The 22012-nt window shown below is 41.0% G+C and overlaps 1 protein-coding gene across 1 annotated transcript in view; it reads left to right on the forward strand.

The window, feature by feature from the left end:
* The first annotated feature begins 558 nt into the window (after nucleotides 1–558).
* The window catches only part of Myo16 (myosin XVI), a 335766-nt gene continuing 314312 nt past the window's right edge, over nucleotides 559–22012 (forward strand). Inside the window, exons 1-2 of the mRNA XM_051181974.1 lie at nucleotides 559–821; nucleotides 20909–21166. Coding sequence (XP_051037931.1) covers nucleotides 794–821; nucleotides 20909–21166 — 286 coding nt within the window. The 5' untranslated portion in view covers nucleotides 559–793. The remainder of the gene's footprint in view (nucleotides 822–20908; nucleotides 21167–22012) is intronic.

A 22012-nucleotide genomic window follows, 5' to 3' on the forward strand; every position in this document is an offset into this window, starting at 1 on the left:
CTGGCTTAGGTTGTGCAGTTTAATTCATTGCAGTCTGCAGAGGTAGCAAAATCCTAAATTTTAAAGCTGTGCAGATCAACAGCTTTCTGTGGGTAATTTAAATTTCACATTCTGCGTAGATAACCAGAATGAATGATGTCTTGTGAGCAGGCTTCCTGACTTGAGGCAGATCCAAGTGCTCCCATCCCGAGGAGGGGCTATTTTGAGCTCCTGCTGTCCATTTCATATTCACACACAGCAACTGGTGGCAACTAAAAATAATGAACTTGGCCACCAGCTAAGAATCCTGTCCTATCGGGGCAAAGGATAGGAAGCTCCAGTAAGATTCTGGATGCCTGTGTAGCATCTCCCTCCTGCCCACTCATCAGCATACTCTTCTGCATTTTGAAAGCTATTGAGAAGCCATTAGCAGGCAGGACTGGGAGGGAGAGCCAGCCGCACTGCAGCGCACACCTCCACACTAGCGGAAGGCTGTGGCCGCACGTGAGCACCAATTAGAACAACCCTTCCCAGGATCATGGCATTGGAGTGTGTCAATCAAGGGCACTAGGAGGTAGCACGTGCAGAGGCAGTGGCTCAGACCCACCCCAGGAGCTGCTCCGAACTCCAGCTGCAGAATGAAAATGAGTCTGATGTTTCTAGCAAGATTGCGAAGGGGAGCCTCTGTTCAGTGATGCATTCTGAGGTGCAGTTACCTGAGCAGGAACCCTGAATTATGCATCTCCCAGGGATAACAGTCATAGCAGAAGAGAATGCTGGGACCCTTGGCAGGATTCATGCCTGAGAAAGGACAATGTCTCACTATCATTTTATCAAGTGCTGTAAGTAGATTCGCTGACTGTGTGTGTGTGTGTGTGTGTGTGTGTGTGTGTGTGTGTGTGTGTGTCTTGAAGTGTTATTTTAAACATATGCCAAAATTAAGGCAGGTGTGTTGGCGTGTGGCATCCAGATGGGTGACACAGGAATAGGTAACTGTGAAGGGTAGTTGACAGACTACCTTTCTGAAATAATTCTCTCTTCATTTAAACGCTATAGTGTGAAAAATCTTTAAAATGCTGCATTTTAAAAAGATATGCAGGATACTGAAAACAGAGAAAGAAAAGAAACGTATAAACAAAATTCACTGAAGGATTTCCACAGTACTAAAGGTGTTTGGGTGATGTTTGTATAACTTAGTTGGGGAGTGCATGACTGAAGTCATTCAGTGATTTACCTGACTCTGAGCTGTATTGCTGCGGTGCTTGGTGCCTTCCTGCTCAGCCTATCTTTGGGTTCTCCTCAGCTGGGAACTTTTGTCCTTGTGCCGTTCACCTTGCAGAGGCTGCACCCAAGCTCTGCGCGGATGCTCGCGTGGCACAGAATAGTCAGCCTGCAGCTCTCCTTATGGCTTTAATATTGGGATTCCAGCAGGGTGCCCTGAGCCAGGCTCTACCTGCACCTAAACCTTTTCCTGATAGTGACAAGGACTAAGAGGACATATTTAGAGCAAACCCGGCTCATTGGATAAAAAATTTTTCTCTGTGGCACTTTTGAAAACTTTTACATGTTCATATCATGACCTTAAAATGACAGATGACATTGCTGGGGGGGGCAGACTTCTAGAGAGATTATGGGTTTGCAGACAAGGGCAGACCAATGTTAATTAAGCACTTTGTTGAAGGAAGGTGGTTTAAATAGATCTTGAATTTTGTTTTAAAGGAGATTGAAACAAATGTTTGAGGAGAAAAATAGTTGTCTTGCTCTTATTTTCTTATTTTTGTTGGATAATAGACAAGAGGTTGATAGCCCTATGATTATTAAAATAGATTGCCTGGATCAGAAGCCTTGCTTCCAGACCCTACCCCACCCCGGGGGGGGGGTGTATTGGTCAGCCTGTAGATTTGGAAATTAACTTTAACTGATAAAAATTGTGACCCAGGAACATATTTGAGAATCATGGAGTAGTCCTTTGTTTAACCCCTTAAGTCCCAAAGTGACTGACCTGGTAACACACATTGTGCTATACCCCTGGCTGGTTTCCAAACAGCGGGTTCATGTTTCACTGCAGTAGCAGGGTGCTGTTGGGTCTCTGGAGAGGGAATTCCCCAAACCCTCGGCATCATGTTGGCATCATGTCTCCGGGGACCCGGGCTCAATTCCAGAAGATGAGCACGCCAGGGGGCGTGGGCTTGGGGGAGGTGGCCAGACAGCACATGAGGCTGCCCTCTCCTGCCTCATTTTAACTCCTCCAAATGTATGACATGGGTAGAGTTTCATACCCTTGAAAGAGGCGGTGGCACAAATCTGATGGGAAGCTTAAGGCAAATCTTTCTGTTGAACACCATAAGAGACAAAAGCAGACTTAACAAATTTAATGAATTAATAGTGTTCATTAATGAAAATGTTTCAAACGCTTGGGGAAAGCATTCCTGATGAATTTACAAAAGTAATTAGGAAGTACTTACTTACGACTCACCTATTTCCTGAGCTATTAGCTACAAAGTAGGACTGCCCTCCAGTGCCAGCCTTAGCAGTGGACTTCAGAAGGTGTTTTTTTACTGTGCCTGAAATATCAAATGGCTGTTTCTTATCATAAATTGTGAGTATATATTTTTTAAGGATCTCTTAAGTGCAGGGCTTTAGTTTCATTTATTTTTATTTTATGCCCATGCAAGTATTGGATCCCCTAGAACAGGAGTTACAGGCAGTTATGAGCTGCCATGTGGGTGCTGAGGATGGAACCCAGGTCCTCTGGAAGAGCAGTCAGCGCTTCTAATCGCTGAGGCATCTCTCCAGTCCAGAATTGTGGGTCTTAGTGGCATCTTGAAAAACAACTAGAATAAGGAAACAGTGAGGAGGCTTCATTGATAAAGGTCACAGTTCACAGTGTAGGAGTTACACCTGCACTTCCAATGTCCCCAGGTCCTGTGGCTTTGTCCATGATTGTGACCTCGTGTTCAGGCAGGTGTGCTGGTTCTCCCTCACCACCTACATCCCCTCTTTCCCCTCCATGCCCTCCTGTGTGTCTTCCTCCGCATTCTGCCCTGCTGTCTCACCTCCAGAGACAAGCGATGGTATCAGAAGTGAGCAGAGTCCAGGGCAGAAGCAAGAACTTCTGCTTACCTTACCTCAGTAGCTCATCTGGGCCTCCTGAGGCAGAGGAAGCCATTGGGCAGTGTTGGGTGAACAACAAAGCATGCTCAAGGACACCCCTCAGTCCCCTGGGGAAGTACTCATTTCATGGTAAGTCATGCCTTCTGAAAGGTGTCACCCCAACTGAAAGGTTGGTGACCTGTTTTTAGAAGCAATTCCTTATTTTTGGCACTGCAAATAGTGGGGCTTCAGATAGCTCAGGTTGAGTGCTTATCACTCTTGCAGAGGAACATCTTTGACTCCCAGCCCCTGCATGGAGAGACTTACAAGTACCTGTAACTCCATCTCAGGGGATCTGCAGGCACCTGCACTTTCTTGCCCATACACGCAACCACATGACTGAAAACAGAGTAAGCCTTAAGAAATGAGACAGTACTGTCAGCGGTGGACGTTTTTTACCTCCAGAGAAAGAAAACTCTCCAGCAGCATGAACAGATATTCAGGGAGGTCAATAGTTTCAAATCTTTTCTCTACGTATGTCCTTCTCTTTGGCACAAGCATGGGTTTCACTTTGCAAACCTGACACAGCTTATAGAGTAATATCTAAAAGTAGAACAAACAACAATTGCTGTGGAGGTAGAGTCAGCAGAAAAGTTCCAAATGACCTCTAGGAGAGATGCTGAATCAAGGGCGCCTCTGTTCAGAGTGGGGTATCAGGTGATTCCATGGTGAGAGCCCACCTAGTTTCTTTAATTGTTGAAACATGGAGTGTGCTGCCCTCAGCCCCCTTTCACTGTGGCTCTGAATCCATGTCAGAGAAGCTCAGCACACAGTAGACTCTACTCCTATGTCCCCTGATTTCTAACTTGACACCTGCCTCTCAGGTCATGAAGAAGCAGAGTTAAAGAAGGTATGTGCAATGATAAAGTTTCGTTTAGTCTACATGCACAGAACTTTTATACAGACTCTCAAAGAAGTCATGGACTGTTTGTGTCCCATGGGCCTAACCATATGGCTCCGTGTACCTCTATGTTGGCATTGCATTATTAAAGCTGGTCATTGTGTCTAGAAGGATCCACACCTACATCTTCACTCGCCATCTGTTGTTCTAATGTGATATGCTACTCTCTGAGTCTCTCTATCTCACTGTATCTCACCTCTCTCTCCCTCCCTTACTCTTATTGTTTGTTGAATGAAAGGTGTCTGTTCTTTCAATGGCCCTTCACACTCAATGTTACTTTAAGGACATACATACAACATTCTCTCTTAACTGTGTATATTTCATTTTCTCATGTTTACTTCATTCTGTCTTCCATTCTTGACTCATTAATTCAAGACATCTCTACTGAGATTTCTATTGTTTTCTAAGCATGGGTTTACAGCTATGGACACACAAACTGGCTAATGCCCCTACTCCCTTGAAAGACCCAGGTCATTCAGGAAAAGAATAAATAGGTAAAACAGTATTGGCTTTTACAAGTAGCAAAACCTGGTGTTATAAAAAAATTTATGGAAATTACCGGTGACCTGAGCCTAGAATTGGGGTACAAAGCTATTTTAAATAGGCCATAAGGAAATTCTCTTAAGAAGTGGTTTTTCTTTTCCTTATGTCACAGCATATAAAACTGTATGAATACTGAATTTTGTTCTCACATTTTAGGGATGTTTTTAAAATCCTCACTTATCACTTAAATTATGCCAAAATCATTTGGTGTCATATTGTTCAATCTCTACATGTTTGAGTATTCCCTATAGGTTTTCTGTTGATGACTTAACCTTATTGCATTGTGACTTGATTGTATTATCAGACATTATTCATTCTTTTAATTTATTTAAGTCTTGCTGTATGGCTTACATGGTTTTAAAGAAAATTTCATGGAGTGCTGAGAACAATGCATGTGCAGCAGCAGTTGATAGAGTGTCCTGTAGGTGTGTGCTCAAAATGAACCCTGAAGTGTCTGTCTTAATTAGGCTTCTTATTGTTGTGAAGAGACACCATTACCACAGCAACTCTCATAAAGAAAACACTCAGTTGGGGTGGCTCACTCACATTTTCAGAGGTTCTGCCATTATCAACATGGCTGGGATCATGGCAGTGTACATGCAGACATGGTGCTTGCTACATCTTGGCTTGCAGGTAACAGGAAGTCAACTGACACACTGGATGAGATCCTAAGCATAGGAAACCTAAAGCCAGCCCCCACAGTGACACACTTCCTCTAACAAGGCCATACCTACTCCAACAAGGCTACACCTCCTAATAGTGCCACTACCTATGAGATTATAAAGGCCTATTATGATTAAGCTGCCAAGTGTCTCCATTAGATTTTTACCTGGATGATACATGTTCTGGTGGGCTGTTGAAGATACCCATAACTGTTGTATTTGACCTGTCTGTCCATTACTTCTAGTAGTGTTGGTCTTATGAAACTCTTCATCAAAGTTAATGGCACAGGAGTCTGATATTGTTGTAGCTTCATGACCTATTGTTCACTTAGTTAATATGAGAGAATCATCTTTATCCCTTCTGACTAGTTTTAGTGTGATGTGTGTTTTGGCCTATGTGAATGTAACTATTCCTGCTTACTCTCAGACTCCATTTAGTTAGAATGTCATCTCCCACTGTTTCACTTTCAGGCCCTGTGTCTGTATCAGAATGGTGAGTTTCTATTCAACCAATTTACTTCCTTTAATTGGGGAAGTACATTGGAGGTTTTGGAATGGTTTAAATGAGATCTGTTTACACATGTGGTTTAAATGGTTTAAATGAGATGTGCCTCCATAGTCTCAAGTATTTGTTTGGTCCCAGTTGGTGGTGCTATCTGTGTGTTGCCTTGCTGGAGATGATGTGTCACTGGAGGTGGGCTTTGAGATTGAGGTTTCAAAAGCCATGAGAGAGACATCTTGCTGCCTGGTCAGTCACCTGAAGTTCTTCTGTAATGTTCCATCTTCAGCCCACAGGCCATAGTGTGTCTGGAAGACTCTTCAACAAAACAGGAAACTTTAAACTGTCCCACCTGTATTGGCAGTTTGTCAGTCACATTTCTCTGTGTCCTGTAGACTGTCTGGAAGCTCTTCCATGAAGCAGGAACCCTGTATCAATGTCCATCTTGTGTCAGAAGTCACTTTCCTGTGGCTTATTCATGTCCAGTTTATACAGCATAAAGTCAAACAGTCCAGACAAGAGCATTATCTTGTCCAAATGGTCAGTCCTGCCATATTGAAAGCAAACTCCACAACAGGTTTCTTCAAGATCCATCTTCCTTTCTGACACAGGTGGTATTGCCAGAAGCAGTTTTGCCTCTTTGTTAAGAAAAACCCTAAACCATTTCAAATGCCATATGCTGTAGGTCTTTGAAAGGTTTGAAGAATGCCTATCCATTTGAAATATATTTCTGTATATCTAGAAAACCTAACTTAACTATAAGTTTTTACTATTATAGATAACTATAATCTGTACTAAATTATACATTATGTTTTTAAATTAGCTATATAAACAAAATACCTAAACAAGAGGAGAAATATACATATCACAAAATTGATCTTAAATTTGTGTCAATAAATGAAAATCCATTCCAAAACACAGTATTCATTTCTATATCATAATCCCCTTTTTACCTTTAAAAGAGATTGGTTGTGATCACTAACCATTTATAGCTAATTTAAATGAAAACAATCATTTATAGACAATATTTGGGAATTTGGATGTTGTTCTTTCCAAACTGCTTCCTGCTGGTAGGGTACACTGTCATGGATATCCTAAGAAGACACAGAAACCCTGGCAGTAGTGGTCTCCAAGTCTGCCTTGTCCCAGCTGTTTTGAATGTTGGATCATCTGGAACACTGCTTCAGGGGGTTTTGCTTGATCATACCATGTCAATCTGGAAGGAATCCACAGCTTTTAATTTTCTGTGGAAACAAAAAATAGAGATTCTTTTCCCCAGTAACCTGTATTTAGACTTAAATTTGGAAGTCAAAGCATTTTTAAAATATATAAATTGGATTAATCCAGCAGCGTTGATAATCAAGTGTATTTTAGCAGTTATTCCTTTCTTAGCAATTGAGTGATTCAAAGACAACACAATAGCATACAGTATCCAAACTCTTTGTGTATTAGCAGTCAGTTTCCTGTGGATCCTCCAAAACTCTTATGCTTGTCTCTTAAAATTTCAAGTATTATTTCTTTGTTATTTACTTTTAGCATTTTAATTATAATATAACACAGAGAAGCTTCTTTTCTGGTCTTGTCTGTTTGGGTTCTTATATTCTCGTATGCTGAGATGTTTTTGTCTTTCCCAGATGTCAGGGAATTCCCACAGCAATTCATTGAATAGTTTTCTATGCTTTTATGCTACCTCTTGGTTTCTTCTTCTTTATCATAGATTCATAGATTTGGCATTTTAGCTTCGAGTCATAACTGTCCTATTATGTTTTCTTTTTTACTGTCTGAAAGTAATAATACCTTAACTATGTCTTCTATACCTGATATTTTTTTCCCTCTTGGTCTGCTCAACTGATAATTCTTTTGTTGAATTTTTCATTTGATCTATTTATTCATTTCAAGGATTTCCATGTATCCCATTTGTTAGAATCTCTATTTACTGAATGTCTCTTCTAGCTTATTAAGTTTCTCTTCCAAGTCTTGAGTGACTTGTTTATTAATGTGCTGATTTGAACCCTCTATAAGATCATTTATGGTTAAAAAAATGGATGTATGAGTTCTTACTGGGAATTATAAACATTTCAATGTGTTTAGGCTCCTATATTGAATAGTTATGGACTCTTGGATGAGCCACTTTTTCTGGAATTCATATATTTTTCTAGCTTTTTATGATGGTATTCTTAGTTAGCTGCCTTCTTTTGGGGTTTGTTCCCTATAACCACTCAGAGGGGTGAATACAATTTGCTCCAGCAGTAACAACATTAAACCATATCAAAAACAGTAACATAGTAACAAGAAATTAAAAACAACTACTGCATAACTATTCCTATTCAGGGCAGTAAGAACAGTGTAGAAGAAACTGCAAAAATGGAAAATTAATTAAAATAAAGGGAAAATAAAACGAGGCAATAGAAAAATGGAAAATAAAAAGGAAGTGAAATTCAATAAAAGAAGAAATAATGTAAGAACCTAAAAGTCCAGAGGTAAAAATTACATATTACAAGGAGTACAGAAAAAAAATTGGATGAGAACTATAGCAAATAAATTCAAAAGATAAAAACAAAGTATAAAATCCTAATATTTAATATTTAAAGGATAAAAGCTGGAGAAATTTCTTCCTGGCCCTCTAGTAGTTGGATTTTCCAAGTCTACGGACAAGTTTCACATTTGTAAGTAGAGTCTGTGGTAGTTCTTCTCTGTTCCCAGAGTATGCATTCCTGGGTTGAGCCTGAGGTCTGGGGTAATTGTGAATTTTATGTCTGTCTATTAGGAGCTACCACAACTCAATAGTTCATAATCTGTGAGCCAGGCATTTTCCCATTCACTCCAGAAGACCATCTGTTGGCTAACAGTGGGTCCTGTGAATGCATTGGAGAGTTGGAGAAGGAAGCAGAAGAGAACTGTGCAGTAGGGCTAGAGAACCAGGGAACCAGTCCCTCTACCCACAGCTCTCAGTGTTTTCATGTCCAGATCAACAGCTGAGTGAGCCTACATGTGCACCCAGATGTGGCTCAGAGCTTTGTCCAGCCCAACAGCAAACCAGGCACAGTAGGAAGGGCCATCACTCCAGGCAGAACCACCAATGACCATGACCTCAGAACTCTTTTTCTCATCATTTTCACTGGTAATGGGGCTTGCTCCTACCACAGAAGGTAGGCTCTACCTGTGTGCTCCCCACTGAGCATCCCCCTGCATCACCTCAGGGGTCTGTCTATGTTGATTCCTCATCCTTGCCACCACACATTGTCTTTTTGTTCCCAGATAGTGTGACACCAATCCCTGGCAGGATCACCAACATGCTGGCTTCTTGTTTTTTGAACCCACAACTCTCTATAAGGCTAGTGAGAGTAACATATATTCACAATGTACAAGAAAGATTATTCCACAGCACTCCCTTGTCTTAAACCTAGTGGAGACCTTGTTGTAAACGTGGCTCCTGTTCAATAGACTGGCACTAGAGAATAGTCTGTTTTCAACTGGTTACACAGTAGGTTTGGACATTGTGGAGGCTGAAAGAAAGGGAATTGTAATAGATACCTGTGTGCAGCAGTATCTGTGAGCTTCAGGTGGAAACATGGTGAAGGCACAGACTCGGCACAAGCTGATGAAGTTTGAGGAGAGCTGCCTAGATGTCACACCAAGAATTGCACTCAAGCTCAAGCTCAAAAGGGGGATGTCTGTGATAGAGATATGGGGGTCATTCGCTTGCTGTTGACAACTAAGATGGGAAAGGATAAGAACTCAGCAGCCAGACATGAGATGGCTCAGGTCAGGGGTGCCAGGAAGGCTGTCAGGAAGAACTATCCACACAGGAGGAGAGAGGTCTTCAATCAAGAACATGGGTGCCAGACAGTTTGTGTAGAGGTGACAGGATGAGCCATGAGAAGCATGCTTGGTAACATTCCACAAGGACCTCATTCATGGCCTACATATCCAGAAGAGCCAATGGGAAAAGAGGAGGTCAAGTTAAAAATGCAGTGACTTCAGCCATCACGGGGACAGAATGAGTCTACAAAATTCAAATCTATGGAACTCATGTCCACATGTCCACCCTGACTACCAAGTGGTCACCTACTGGGTGACTGGAGAAGGATTTAGTTCTTAAAAACATCTGTTTTTAAGACAGGGCATATAGTTTATGGGTGATCACTAACAATAGTAGATCACAGTGTGCTGTGAATCTCTTCCTTGTATTTGAACACTGAACTCCATCCGTGTCTCATATGTCTGGAGCCATAAATATTCTGCTCAGTATCCACAGGGAGTAAATAAAATCCATGAAAGGTTTGTGTTGGTGCTGTTCTCCATTACTCTAGTGGCATCTTCAATTGCTTGTGAAAATAAAATGATCCCAACCACCCCAACAACAACAGGAGCAACACCACCACCCCAGCAACAACTGCAAGAAGATGGGATTCAGTAGTCCTCGACATCGGGGGAACTACTTTTCACTCACTGTTATAACTGAGAAGGCCAGAGTAGAAACCATGGCCTCACACTTCTCGTGTGACACTTAGGTGACAACAGCCACTGGTGAATACTGGAGTCTCCAACCAGAGATGATTTGTTCATTGCTTTCTGTAGGTATGAAGGCTTTATACAACTTTGAGTTACACTTTAAAGATTTGCCAACCTAAGCATTTTTTAACTATATTGTGTATTCAGGATGCTCATCAGAGTTCATTTTGGAAAGGTTAAGTAATATGTCATCTCCAGAGATTGTTATGGCTGAGATACCTAACTATAAGTTCTCTGTCCTTTATATGAAGATAACAAAATGCAAAAGAAACCCTAAACTTGCATGAGTTAGTGGTGCACATAAACTGCTGTCCTGATTTGTTTAGTTCCTTTCAAAGATCTTTTCCTGAGAGTAAGGGGCTTGAGAAAAATAATTAAAGGCAAGAAGCTCCTGTCTTCTAAATAAGGGAGATTAAGAGGCCTGAATTATTTATTATCTAGAAATGAGGAATGATAAGAGAGGTAGATACAATTTATGCATGGTTTACGGACTCAATTGGCCATTCTTTTTCATTCTAGCCAGTGTGGCAGAAGAGGAAGTTATGGATTGAATGAGCTAGCAACAATGCAAAATTAATGACAGACATGCCTCGTGGTACCTCATCAAAGGATGCAAAACATATTTCTATGCCTTTCTACTGAAGGATGTGAAGTTGTTCTAGGACCAGGTTGCCCCCAAACTTCAGATTCATTATTATTTATTCCTAACACTACCACCTATTGATTTCAGTTTCAGGGGTCTTCACTGAAACCAGCTACACAGGACACATGTGAACTGACTCCAGGTAGAGTTGTATGTCATTTCACTCTGTTCTTGGAAGGTATGGATCAGGCCTGAGCCACTTGATAGTCACCTCATCAGCTACACATAGAACATATCTCAGGTAATTTTCTCTGCCTAATAGAACATGGCCTGGTGTTCCCTGCTGGTGGGGATTCTGAATACAGATGCAGCCAGTGTGCCTGGTGGAGACAGAAAGTCCTCCAAAATCATTTTTAATCAGCTTTTATCATTACTTAAGGAGACTTTAGGACTAACCCCAAGTCAGTCTCCAGGTCATTTTCATGCTGGTGTCTCTCTTATCTTGTCTCCACTATGTAGTTTCTGAGGCACACCCATTTTCTTAGTTGGTAAGCAAAAGGATGGCACAGTGGAAAGCTGGTTAAACTTAAAACAACCAATGTGAATGCCGAACTTGTCTTAAGCAGCCTCTTAAAATGTATTTGAATGAGTTAGTGTACAAGTGAATAAATGCACAAATAATTTATGGATTGCCCTAGACATATTCTATTGCATCACACTATGAATTAAAATAGGGGAAGCCCATGACTTTACAGAGTCCATGGCCAACAGGGCAGGAGGAAGAAGAGTATTTAGTGATGTGCTCCTTTGAGGCTTGATATCGTTCTGTAGGTGACTTTGTCCTGTGGCAACACACTGAATTCACTGACTTTTAGTCTACTCCCCTTTCCATAAGTGTGTGAGTCTCAGTTCTGTGACTGTACCTTGGTAAGCAGGAACTTTGACTTCCCATGCCTTAATTTACAGCCAAGTGCCTAGATGGCATTCTGTCAGTAGTTGGTTTAATAGCAGTTGATTGATTAGAGGTATTTTGTATTCTGTCTTGTGGATAGTACATATTGAACAGGAAATATAAATCCAGTTGGAACCTGAAAGTTTCATTTAAAGTTTACCAATGTAATGGGTATGCCATGAACTATATAATTTAAACGTTTAGTGAGCCTGTGATATGTATGTCCATGGCAAAAAGAGGAGCGTGGCCAGTGAGTGGCTCATGGATGAAGGCTGCCAAGCCTGAGTTTCATCCCTGGAACTGATGTGATGGAAGGAGAGAGTCGGGTTGTCTGTCCTCTGACCGTCACACAAGCAATAAATAAAATAAATGTAATTTTAAAAACAAAGGGAGAGCTGGAGAGATTTCTTAATGGTTAGAGCACTGGCTACTTTTCCAGAGGACTTGGTTGGTATCTCAGCACTGCATGATAGCTCACAGCAGTCAGTAACTCCAGTTCCAGGGGCTCTGATTCCTTTTTCTGGCTTCTATGGGTGGGCACTGCTCCCCTCCCGAGTACTGCTCACATGTACTGTACATGCATATATGCACACATGCAAGTATACATACAAACAGGGAGAACAAATAACATAAAAATAAATAAATCTCCTATTAGGAGTGTGACTATGACCAGATGTCATAAAAGGGTATGCCCCAGAACATCACTGAATTGTCTTCTACATGAACCATTTTCTGGCCATCGACAAAAAGCCATACATGGTTGCTTAAACACAGAAGAGAATTACAGGCTCTCCTTTCTGGAAAGCACCCTGGATTCCTGGAAAGTCTAAAACTTAATTTATTTTGCCTTCAGGTACTGCAGGTGCTGGTATATAAGAATGTAACTAATAGAATTGTTCTTTTCCTTTCTTCATCCACCTCTCAGAAGATATGGGCTTTGGTATCAAATGTCTTTGTCCAAGTGGGATGATCTTAAGGCAAGATATGCCCATAAAATAAGTTTTACATGTATTGTTTTTATCAGTAAGACCTCAGAGAAGGATCCTGAACTAAGCTAGGACAACACCCCAAAGGACTAGTCCTTGACCCTCTGCAATGTTGAGCAATTATGAAGACCTCAGTCAACATAGGTTTTTAGTCTTGGTTGGCAATTGCACTGGGTAAACTTATTTCTGATTAGAACTAGAACCACACAGAATGACAAAGCAAAGGAGTTTCCCAAGGGAGGAAGGCTAGTGGGAAAGTTATAGACTGTTCTAGGTAAGAAGAAAATGGCTTGTTTCATATTGGGAATAGGAGCCAGGTAGAATGTATGGTTTGGTGTGCCAGTGTGAGTGATCATGAGTTCACAGAGACCTTCAGTGGGCAGGATAAGCTGTAGATGGTGAACTTTTAATTCTTGACCAACTTTCTCTACTACACTATTGTTTTGTGTTAGTTAGGAGATAAATTGGTGTTTCAAACAAGACTACATGGGAGAGTATGGTCCTGGGAAATGAGGGACATGGTATATAATGTAGTAAGCAAGTTGTGAGATAAGAGGAACCTTCATGTTGGGCACACAGACACTGCTCCTCAACCTCTGTCCTTTTTCTACTCTTGGTTTGTGGGTTGATCCTGAAGACTTTTTTTCATCTGAGAGTTCTTAGAAATCAACGTGAGTAGCCATGGGAATCATTTCAACTTAGAAGTTTCTTCTTACTTCAAATAATACAAATTATAGTTCTTTTATCCTAATTATTTATACTAGACTAAAGACTGAATAAACACCATTAATTAAGATTAAATGTGATTTTTCAATGTTGTCTCAGTACACTTCAGGGAATGAAACATTTTATACCAAAATAGTATTTTAAGTGTTTATTTCTAAGATTCAAATATATGATGAAATTCTTACACATTTTTTACTTTTAACTGGGAAACTGAAATGTATGAGCATATAGTTAGGAGTTATAATGAAGGACCTTGAAGAGGAATGAGTAGAAACCCATGATCTTTGGTGTCATATCTGGAACATGTCTTGTTCAACCCAGGACAGACTGAACACTGATCAGCTTCCTTAGTAAATATCTTGTCTGGTAGATGTGGAAGCTGAGTCCCAACTGGAGTTGAGGATGTTGATGAAGGATACATTAAGTAAATTCACATAAAGCTCAGGATTATTTGGGGCTCAAATAAGTATATTGGAAACAGAGGATCTAAATTTTTCCCACTGCATAAGAACCCAAAGAAAACCATGAGGAACTGCAACATGAAGAGGCCAGGAATCTTAGACACTGTTTCAACTACAGAGTCCCATCTTCTGAGCAAAGAACCTAGTGACAGCTCCCGCTTCCCAATCTTGAGAGCCAGCTGTGCGCTCCTGAGGTTGACAGTATCAGGAGCCTTGGGAGCCACAGTATGGCCTGCCCTGAGCAAACAGCTGTCAGAAGGAGGCTCTGACCTTACAAGGCTGGGCTTCTCCAGAGGAGGCGTTTCAGAGAGAAAATCTGAGAAGAGAGCTTCTGTTGTCTCTGCACTTGCACTTTGCCATTGGCTCCTTTTGTGTGGTTTGTAAGAAGCACAGAGAGGAAATACATTTGACTGACTGTCCCAACAAACTTGCAGTTGAGTGTAGGTCTGCAGTGATACGGTTGACACCCAACTATGGCAGCTGCAGGTCATTGGATTGGATGAAGCTGGGTTGACTCTGACTATAGAGTTCCCTGTGTCGGACAAATCTTTGTGAAGAATTTTGGCAGAGGGAGTCATTGTGGGGACACCTAAGGCACAGGACAAAGTACATGGGACAAACCCAACAAGTTTGGTTCACTTGGAAAATGGAAACTAGGAACAGGCATCTGGGGAGCAATATTCAGGATTTTGCCACCCAGAAACAAAGGCCAGGATTTTAGTCTGTACCATGAGACTGTATACCACAACCAAATCACCTGTTATTAAAGAAATACTCTGAGAAAAGCAGGTGCAGAAATAGAGATTATGCAGTAAATCCATGTGTGTTTGTCTCATTTCTATTTTTGTTTAAAATGAGAAGGCCTTTATCAGATTCCTTCACTATAATAGGTGGAAATACTTGCATGGGAACCCAAGAAATATCCACCGGGTACATAAAAGTCAAAATTGAAGGAAATTTGAAGATGAAAGAAATATGAAAAAAAGCAATGAGTTGTAAACTTAATTCAGATTCTTAAAGTTTATTTAAATATTTCATGTCTCCAACTTCCGGAAAAGAATGAAGTGAGAGGCTGTGAAACCTCCATCTTCAGACCACTTCAGATTGTAATGTGCACATCTTGCTGAAATGTAATTTCTTTCTATTTTTTTTTTTTTTTGGTTCTTGTTTTCCATAAGGAAGGGCAAATCCTTGATTACAAATATGCTAAAATCCCGTGCTTCATTGTAGACTCACAGCTGGGGAAGGACGTAGACACGGTTATGTTCTTGTCTTGAAAATTCTCATTGTTCCTTTGTTTTATTGCGATTTTCTATGCAGAGAAAACCAAGACACAGAAAGTCTCTGGGTCTTGTAACAGTGGATGCTAAAAGTAATTGTCCAGGGAGGAGTTGCTGATGTGGATACCAGTGTGTGTGTGTGTGTGTGTGTGTGTGTGTGTGTGTGAGAGAGAGAGAGAGAGAGAGAGAGAGAGAGAGAGAGAGAGGAGAAAGAGAACAAGTGTGCATATGAGCATGTCTGTGGTATGTGAGAGTGCACGTGTTCAATACTGTGTGTAAGCATGCTCATTCTTGCCTTGACACCCATTTCTTGATTTTTCAGAATTTACATAATTTTACATAATCCTTTTTATAAAGTTCGATAAACACTAAGATTGTTGTTACATTCTTATGAGATAAGCCAGACATGCATTGACTTTAAAGGTGTGTGTTGAGGCTTTTAAAAAAATTTCCAACATTTTCAAACATTGATAAACAGCAGACTACATCTTCATCACCATTGGGTGTGTGTGTGTGTGCAAGGTTTGAGAGTGGTCAGTATGCTCACACTATTTGGAACAGATTTTCAGAATATTTCATGTCACAAATCACAATGCAATGCTATTGAACACAAGCTCACTTCTGCTTTCCAGGAGTTTGACTCATTTGAGGAAGGAGAATCCAACCATTCTGATCTTTTCCTAGTGGACTCATCTTACTGTATGTGTGTCTTTGTGTAGTTTATCATCTGTGGACTTCCAGGCTTGGGTGTACATCATCTTTCAAGTTTCTGCCTTCAGTGTTTGTGGTATTTACCCAGAAACAAAGTTGTTAGTTTAGGGTGGACATTCCACTTCTGACCTTTTTGAGAAGCTTCAACAATGTTCCTTGTAACATTTGTGCCAAATTTTGCCTTTGTTCCAAGAGCATTTGGCTTTCTCCACATCCACATTAACACTTCTTGCTCTCTGTGTCATTGTCATTGTGGCAGATATGAGTTCTATCTGATTGTGGTTTTGACTTGCACTCATGATTAGTGATGGGGAGGATTTTTCTAGAAGCCGAGGATCATCTGTTTGCATTTCTGGACAGACTCTTGCCCAGTTGTTTGCCTGCTTACAAAGGTTGTTTGGTGTTGGGTTTGGCCTGTAAAGGTTCCTCGTGTATTCTGTGTGCCAGGATCCTGACTGTGGTATGAATCACTTCTTTTATCTTACAGACTGTCCTTTCATTCAATTCATTGTGTCTTCTGATGCTCAACGGTTTACAGACTTTGTGAAGTCTCCTTGTCCATTTCTGCTGATGTTCCCTTCGTTTGGGAATTATATTTAAAGTCATGGACTCTTTCTTTACGTTTTATTCAAGTAGTTTTAAGCTTTACATTCAGGCCTTGATGAGGGCACAGAAGTCCTCATACTCACGGAGAAACACTTATTAGAGAACCAAGAATCTTAATCATGCAGGGGTGACTCCTCCATGGAGGAGATAAAACTCAAATACCTTCATTCTGTCCGGAAAGCTGAGAGTGGACATTGGCTGTCTTTGAAGGAAGACCTCTCACCCATGATTCTTGGAATGGTCATCCCAGATTCCCCCCTCCCTAGACCATCACCACACTAGATTCTAGGTCTTTTAACTATAGAACCCACCCTCACAGTCACATGTACCATGTAAAAGAGTTTCCGTGTAGTCACACCTCAAGCTGTATTGTGCACCTGGAACTGGACTGATTGGACGGTTGGTTGCCTGGAAACCTTTCCCCAAATTGTATTGTGTTATAAATATGCTGAGTCCCCAAAATCTGATCCAGGGTTTTCATCCTTATCTCTTCAGTCGATTTGCTTTCCTGTATGACACCTGCAGGGATTCTCCTCAAGAACTTTTTTCACATTTAAGTTAACTCACATATGACCCAAATAATTCTTTAACACTTAGCACATGTGTCATTATTTCTTTGCTGCATTACTTAATTCTCTTCTTCTTCTCCTGCTCCTTCTCCTTCTTCTCTTTCTCCTTCTCCTTCTTCTTTGTCTTCTTTATTGTCTTCTTCTTCATTTTTTTGAGACAGGGTTTCTCTGTGGCTTAGAGGCTGTCCTGGAACTCGCTCTGTAGACCAGGCTGAAACTCGAACTCAAAGAAATCCACCTGCCTCTGCCTCCCAAGTGCTGGAGTTAAAGGCATGTGCCACCAACTCCTGGTATTTGTTTTTTTTTTTAAATACTATTTTAAGACACATTGTATTAGTATGTTCAATCTGATCAAATTTGCATCTGTACAGATTAATCATATATTTAATTTGTGTGTATATATATATATATATACACATATCATATGTGTACACAATATCTATTATATACATTACATATACTCGATAGTAGTCAATATGTCTTATGCCTGTGGTCATAGTACTAAGGATATTTAGGAGGATCCCAGAAATCTAAGGCTACCCTAGGCTACATAGCTCCAGATCAGCCTTAGCTATAGAGAATGAGCCTGTCTGAAAAAAATGAATCTTTGGAAAAACATCAGCCTCTTATTTTAACTTATGAACATTAACAGATAATTGTAGAAGCTGTGGTGTGTGTGTGTGTGTGTGTGTGTGTGTGTGTGTATCTGTGTATATGTGCATGAGTGTGTGTGTATGTGTGTGTGTGTGAGGTATCTCTGTGTGTGTTATATGTTTGTATGTGCATACGAATGTGCATGTGTGTGTTTTGGTATGGCTTAGATGTTATTTGATTGTGTCCTTTACAAGAAAATTCTGAGAGTAACAGTCAGAAGTACTGTGTATTATGGGGCTGCTTACCAGAGAAAACATATATGGGAAAGGGGCAAAAGAGAACAGGAAAGAGAAGACTAAGGCAAAGGACAAAGGTCAGAGCCATACCTTTTCTAAAGCATGCCATGGGCCATTTCTCACTGAGTCAGGCCGATAGCCTATGTGTCTTTCTGTGGCTGTGATTTGTAACATCTAGGAAGGACTTTCAGTCTCCGGACCATGCAGGAAATGGGTGTGAACTGGGCCAACACTGTGATCTGGGCAGAGCTCCATCAGTTTCGGTTCTGGGCAGAAGCCTCCCCTAAACTACAGACACAAAAAAATGTCCTGAGATGCAATTCACCCTCCTAATTTTACATAAATCCACATTTTTCTTTGCTTACAAATTGTAAAGCATATTTCTTTTCATTTCACATGGAAAATTGCAGTATTGTTTATTTCATTTTCAAGATTCCCTTTTTGTTTGGGAAATTGGGTAAAAAGCTCTATATCCCCAATTATGCCAATAGTATGCTGAGCCTGTTGCCAGATTTCACTCTTTCCTAACTGTGTGAAGCCCCATTTACGAAAGAAAAATATACTTCAAAGTCTGGTTCAAAAGTTGAGAAAAGCCATCAGTCACAGGGGACAGGCAAGCCATACTTCTATGCCACCTTTGTGACATCAGGGTGTGGGTCAGCCCAAGGTATTCAAAGATGAAAGCCTCCATGGGACACAACTTATCTTTGTATAGATAAGCTTAACTTGTGAAAACATCCAGAAGGGTCTTAATGAGTCACAAAATGTCACCTAAAATGCCACTATGTACTATAGCACCTCAATAGAACCACAGGGTGGTTTACCCGATGACTGGAGTGTTTTCCAACTTTTGGTCAAAGGATGGTAATAAAAAAAAATATTTTTTGTGATGTTTTCTTCTTTGACATCACAATGGTGCAGGAAATTGAGCATGTTTGGTTATCTATACTGTGATTAAAAAAAAAAAAAGTACAAATCAAAGATCCCTTGCACCACTCTGTAGCTAGGAAAGGTGAAGGTTTTTATTTGGTAATGTTAGTGTTCTTATTGCACAATTTAGCATTCTGGAAAAATAAATAAAAGCCCAGTAGCACCTTGGCTGATGCAATGAGAATTTCCCAACCACCAATGATCAACCACCATGGTTCAGTCAACCATGCCTGGCTCAGTCAAGTCAAAGTAAGCACTCATTTGTGTGAGGTTCCCTTCTAGGCAGTGGCAGTGGGATCTAAGTGTGGCCATTGGTGACAAGTGACCTCCATGAGCACAGTGCTTAGAGGTGCTTAGAAGAGGTAACAAGAGTGTAAACTGTGAGAGCAGTGCAGGCCAGGCCTGCAACTCTGGAAATAGCTTTTATTTTTTTTTCCAAGGAAATGGCCTAATTTTGTGCAGATCCCTTCCTGCCACAGCAATAAGCATACATTCTATGCTTTTGCAGGCATTCTTACTATATGTACTCATCTGTATATTGTGTCCAGTGACAGTAGAGACCTGTCTGTCCATGTGAAGTTCCCCACAAGGTAGAGGGTAAGCAAAGAGACCAGTCCCTATTAGTCTTGGCCCTGTCACTGCCCTGATGAGCCTTGGGGACTTTGTCATGAGGAAGTCAGACATGGAGAAAGGTTTTCAGTGATGGGATGCAGCCCACCTCATGTCTTTGTCCCTGCCTAATAGCCATGTACGTCATCCCATGTTTAGTGTCCTGCTTATAGAGGTCACAGATACACAGTAGCTACATAAATCTTCTATTTCTTTAACTGCTGTCTGCAACAGGTTAGCTAACAGGTTAGCAAACTCTCTTACACAGTTTGCTGTTGATTCTCCTGTAATCACAAAAGATAGCACAGCACATCAAACACTTTTAGACTACAATCAACTTGTAGATGATTAAAACCCAAGGGGTGTGGTACTATTTAACAATAGAATATGTTAAAATCCTAAATTAAAATAAATTATACTGAGACATGCATGAAAATGTCACAAGGAAACACATTACTTTGTGTGCTAACCTAAAAAACTAGCAAAAAGGAAATATACCAGAATTGAGTATGTGTGTATTTGAAGTTTAGCAACTGTGGCTGTGAGGACATAGGGAATCCGTTGACTCATCACTTTTGATGATCCCTTTGGAAGTCTGTAAAAGATTAATTGGTGTATCATGCTTGTCACTGCTTAGACAGCATCACCAAGTGACCCTTCCTTAGAGCTAAGAACCAGAAGACCACTGTTAGATTACCCTCTCTGTCAACACCTTGTTCATCAATGCACAGCCTCCAGCTATACTGCTTCCTTCTGCAGGTTTTCCTGTGGCTTGACACTTCCCTGGGTATCTAATGACAAGTCAGGACAGTCACAGAAGCCAGACTGTCAGGAGCTCACAGTCAATAAGCCAAACAAGGTGCAGTTTTCTGAATGACCTGAAAGTTGAAAACACTCCCCTTTTAATATTAATGAGCATTCTCAGACCCTCTCCTTAATACTGATGAGCCGTTTCAGACCCTCTACTGCTTCAGTTGGGGCTCTTATTAAACAGGCTTTCTATGCAGAAGATTGTCATGCTGTAAGAGCCACTAATCCCTGTTCCTGCTGAGGTCATTGGGAAGGGCGGCTAGTTGATACTTCCATCACTTTTCTCTGCCTGCTTCCCTTTGCTTAAAGTGGGTAGTTGCAGCATATGTTGCAGAATCAGGAATGCAGTGGATGCTACAGACTCAGGAATGCAGTGGGTATTGCAGACTCAGGGGTGCAGTGGGCATTATAGTACCAAGCATTGTAATAGACAACATGTAATCTGTCATGGCCATGTTCATTATTGTGTCTGAATGTGTGTTATGCTACTGTCAGGAAGTAAGAATATATCCAGTGACTTTTCTTTATTCTTTTCTTTTTCAGGTTGCTACCAGCTATGTAACGTTTTTCGATCCCATGAGATGGAAATTGACCAGTGCTTGCTGGAGTCCCTTCCCCTGGGCCAGCGGCAGCGTCTGGTGAAGCGCATGCGCTCTGAGCAAGTCAAAGCCTACTATGAGCGAGAGAAAGTGTTCCAAAAGCAGGAAGGGAAGAGAACCAAGCCTGGGAAGAGCCAGAGGGTCCACTTCAGCCTTGCTGACAGGATTCAGGATGCCATCATCAACCACCATGACAAAGAGGGTACGTCTTCTCCACGGGGCTTCTTACTGTATGATGTTGTCTAGAGAGATAACAAAGTCTTTTTAAAAACTGTTCTTTCCACAATGACATGAGAAGTTAAGAGTCACTTAGGTGATATGTGAAAAAGCAAAGTTTTGGTGAAATATTTACATATTGCCTGAAAGGGAATTACTTATCCTGAAGGCAAGCAACTTTTTTATAGTTGCATACTTTAATTCTTAACAAGAAACTTATCTACACATGTGTGGCCTTAGACCAGTAGTTCCCAACCTGTGGGTCATGACCCCTAAGGTCAAACAACATTTTCACAGGGGTTGCATATCAGATAGCCTACACAGCAAATATTTACAATTCACAACAGTAGCAGAATTACAGTTATGAAGTAGCACCAAAATAATTTTATGGCTGGGGGCCACCACAACATGAGGAACTGTACTAACAGGTCACAGTATTAGCAAGGTGGGTAACCACTCCCTGAGATGATGGCTATGACTATTCTCCTCATTTTTCCCTCACATGCACATAGATATGGTGGCAAAGTCAGTCTCTTCAAAATTAGAATTTCTAAAGGTTCTAAAGGTTGAACAAATTTTTTCTAAAAAATCATTTCCTAGGCTGGTATTATGACTTTGCCTTGAGTTCGTGTAGTGGGCAAATAGTCTCAGGTCTTACCTTTGGGTCTTTGGTTCCTTTTAAGATTATTTTTGTGCAGGGCCGATTCTGCCCCAGGATGGGTGAGTTCTGTATGCTGGCGTTCAGTTTCCCTGCATCGTATGTTCAGAGTGCACTCTTCCCAGTTGGTGATGAGTTCTGAGTTTATTTGGGGCTCTCTGCTCCACCCATTAA

Source organism: Phodopus roborovskii, unplaced genomic scaffold, assembly GCF_943737965.1.
Source record: "Phodopus roborovskii unplaced genomic scaffold, PHOROB, whole genome shotgun sequence".
NCBI lineage: Eukaryota > Metazoa > Chordata > Mammalia > Rodentia > Cricetidae > Phodopus > Phodopus roborovskii.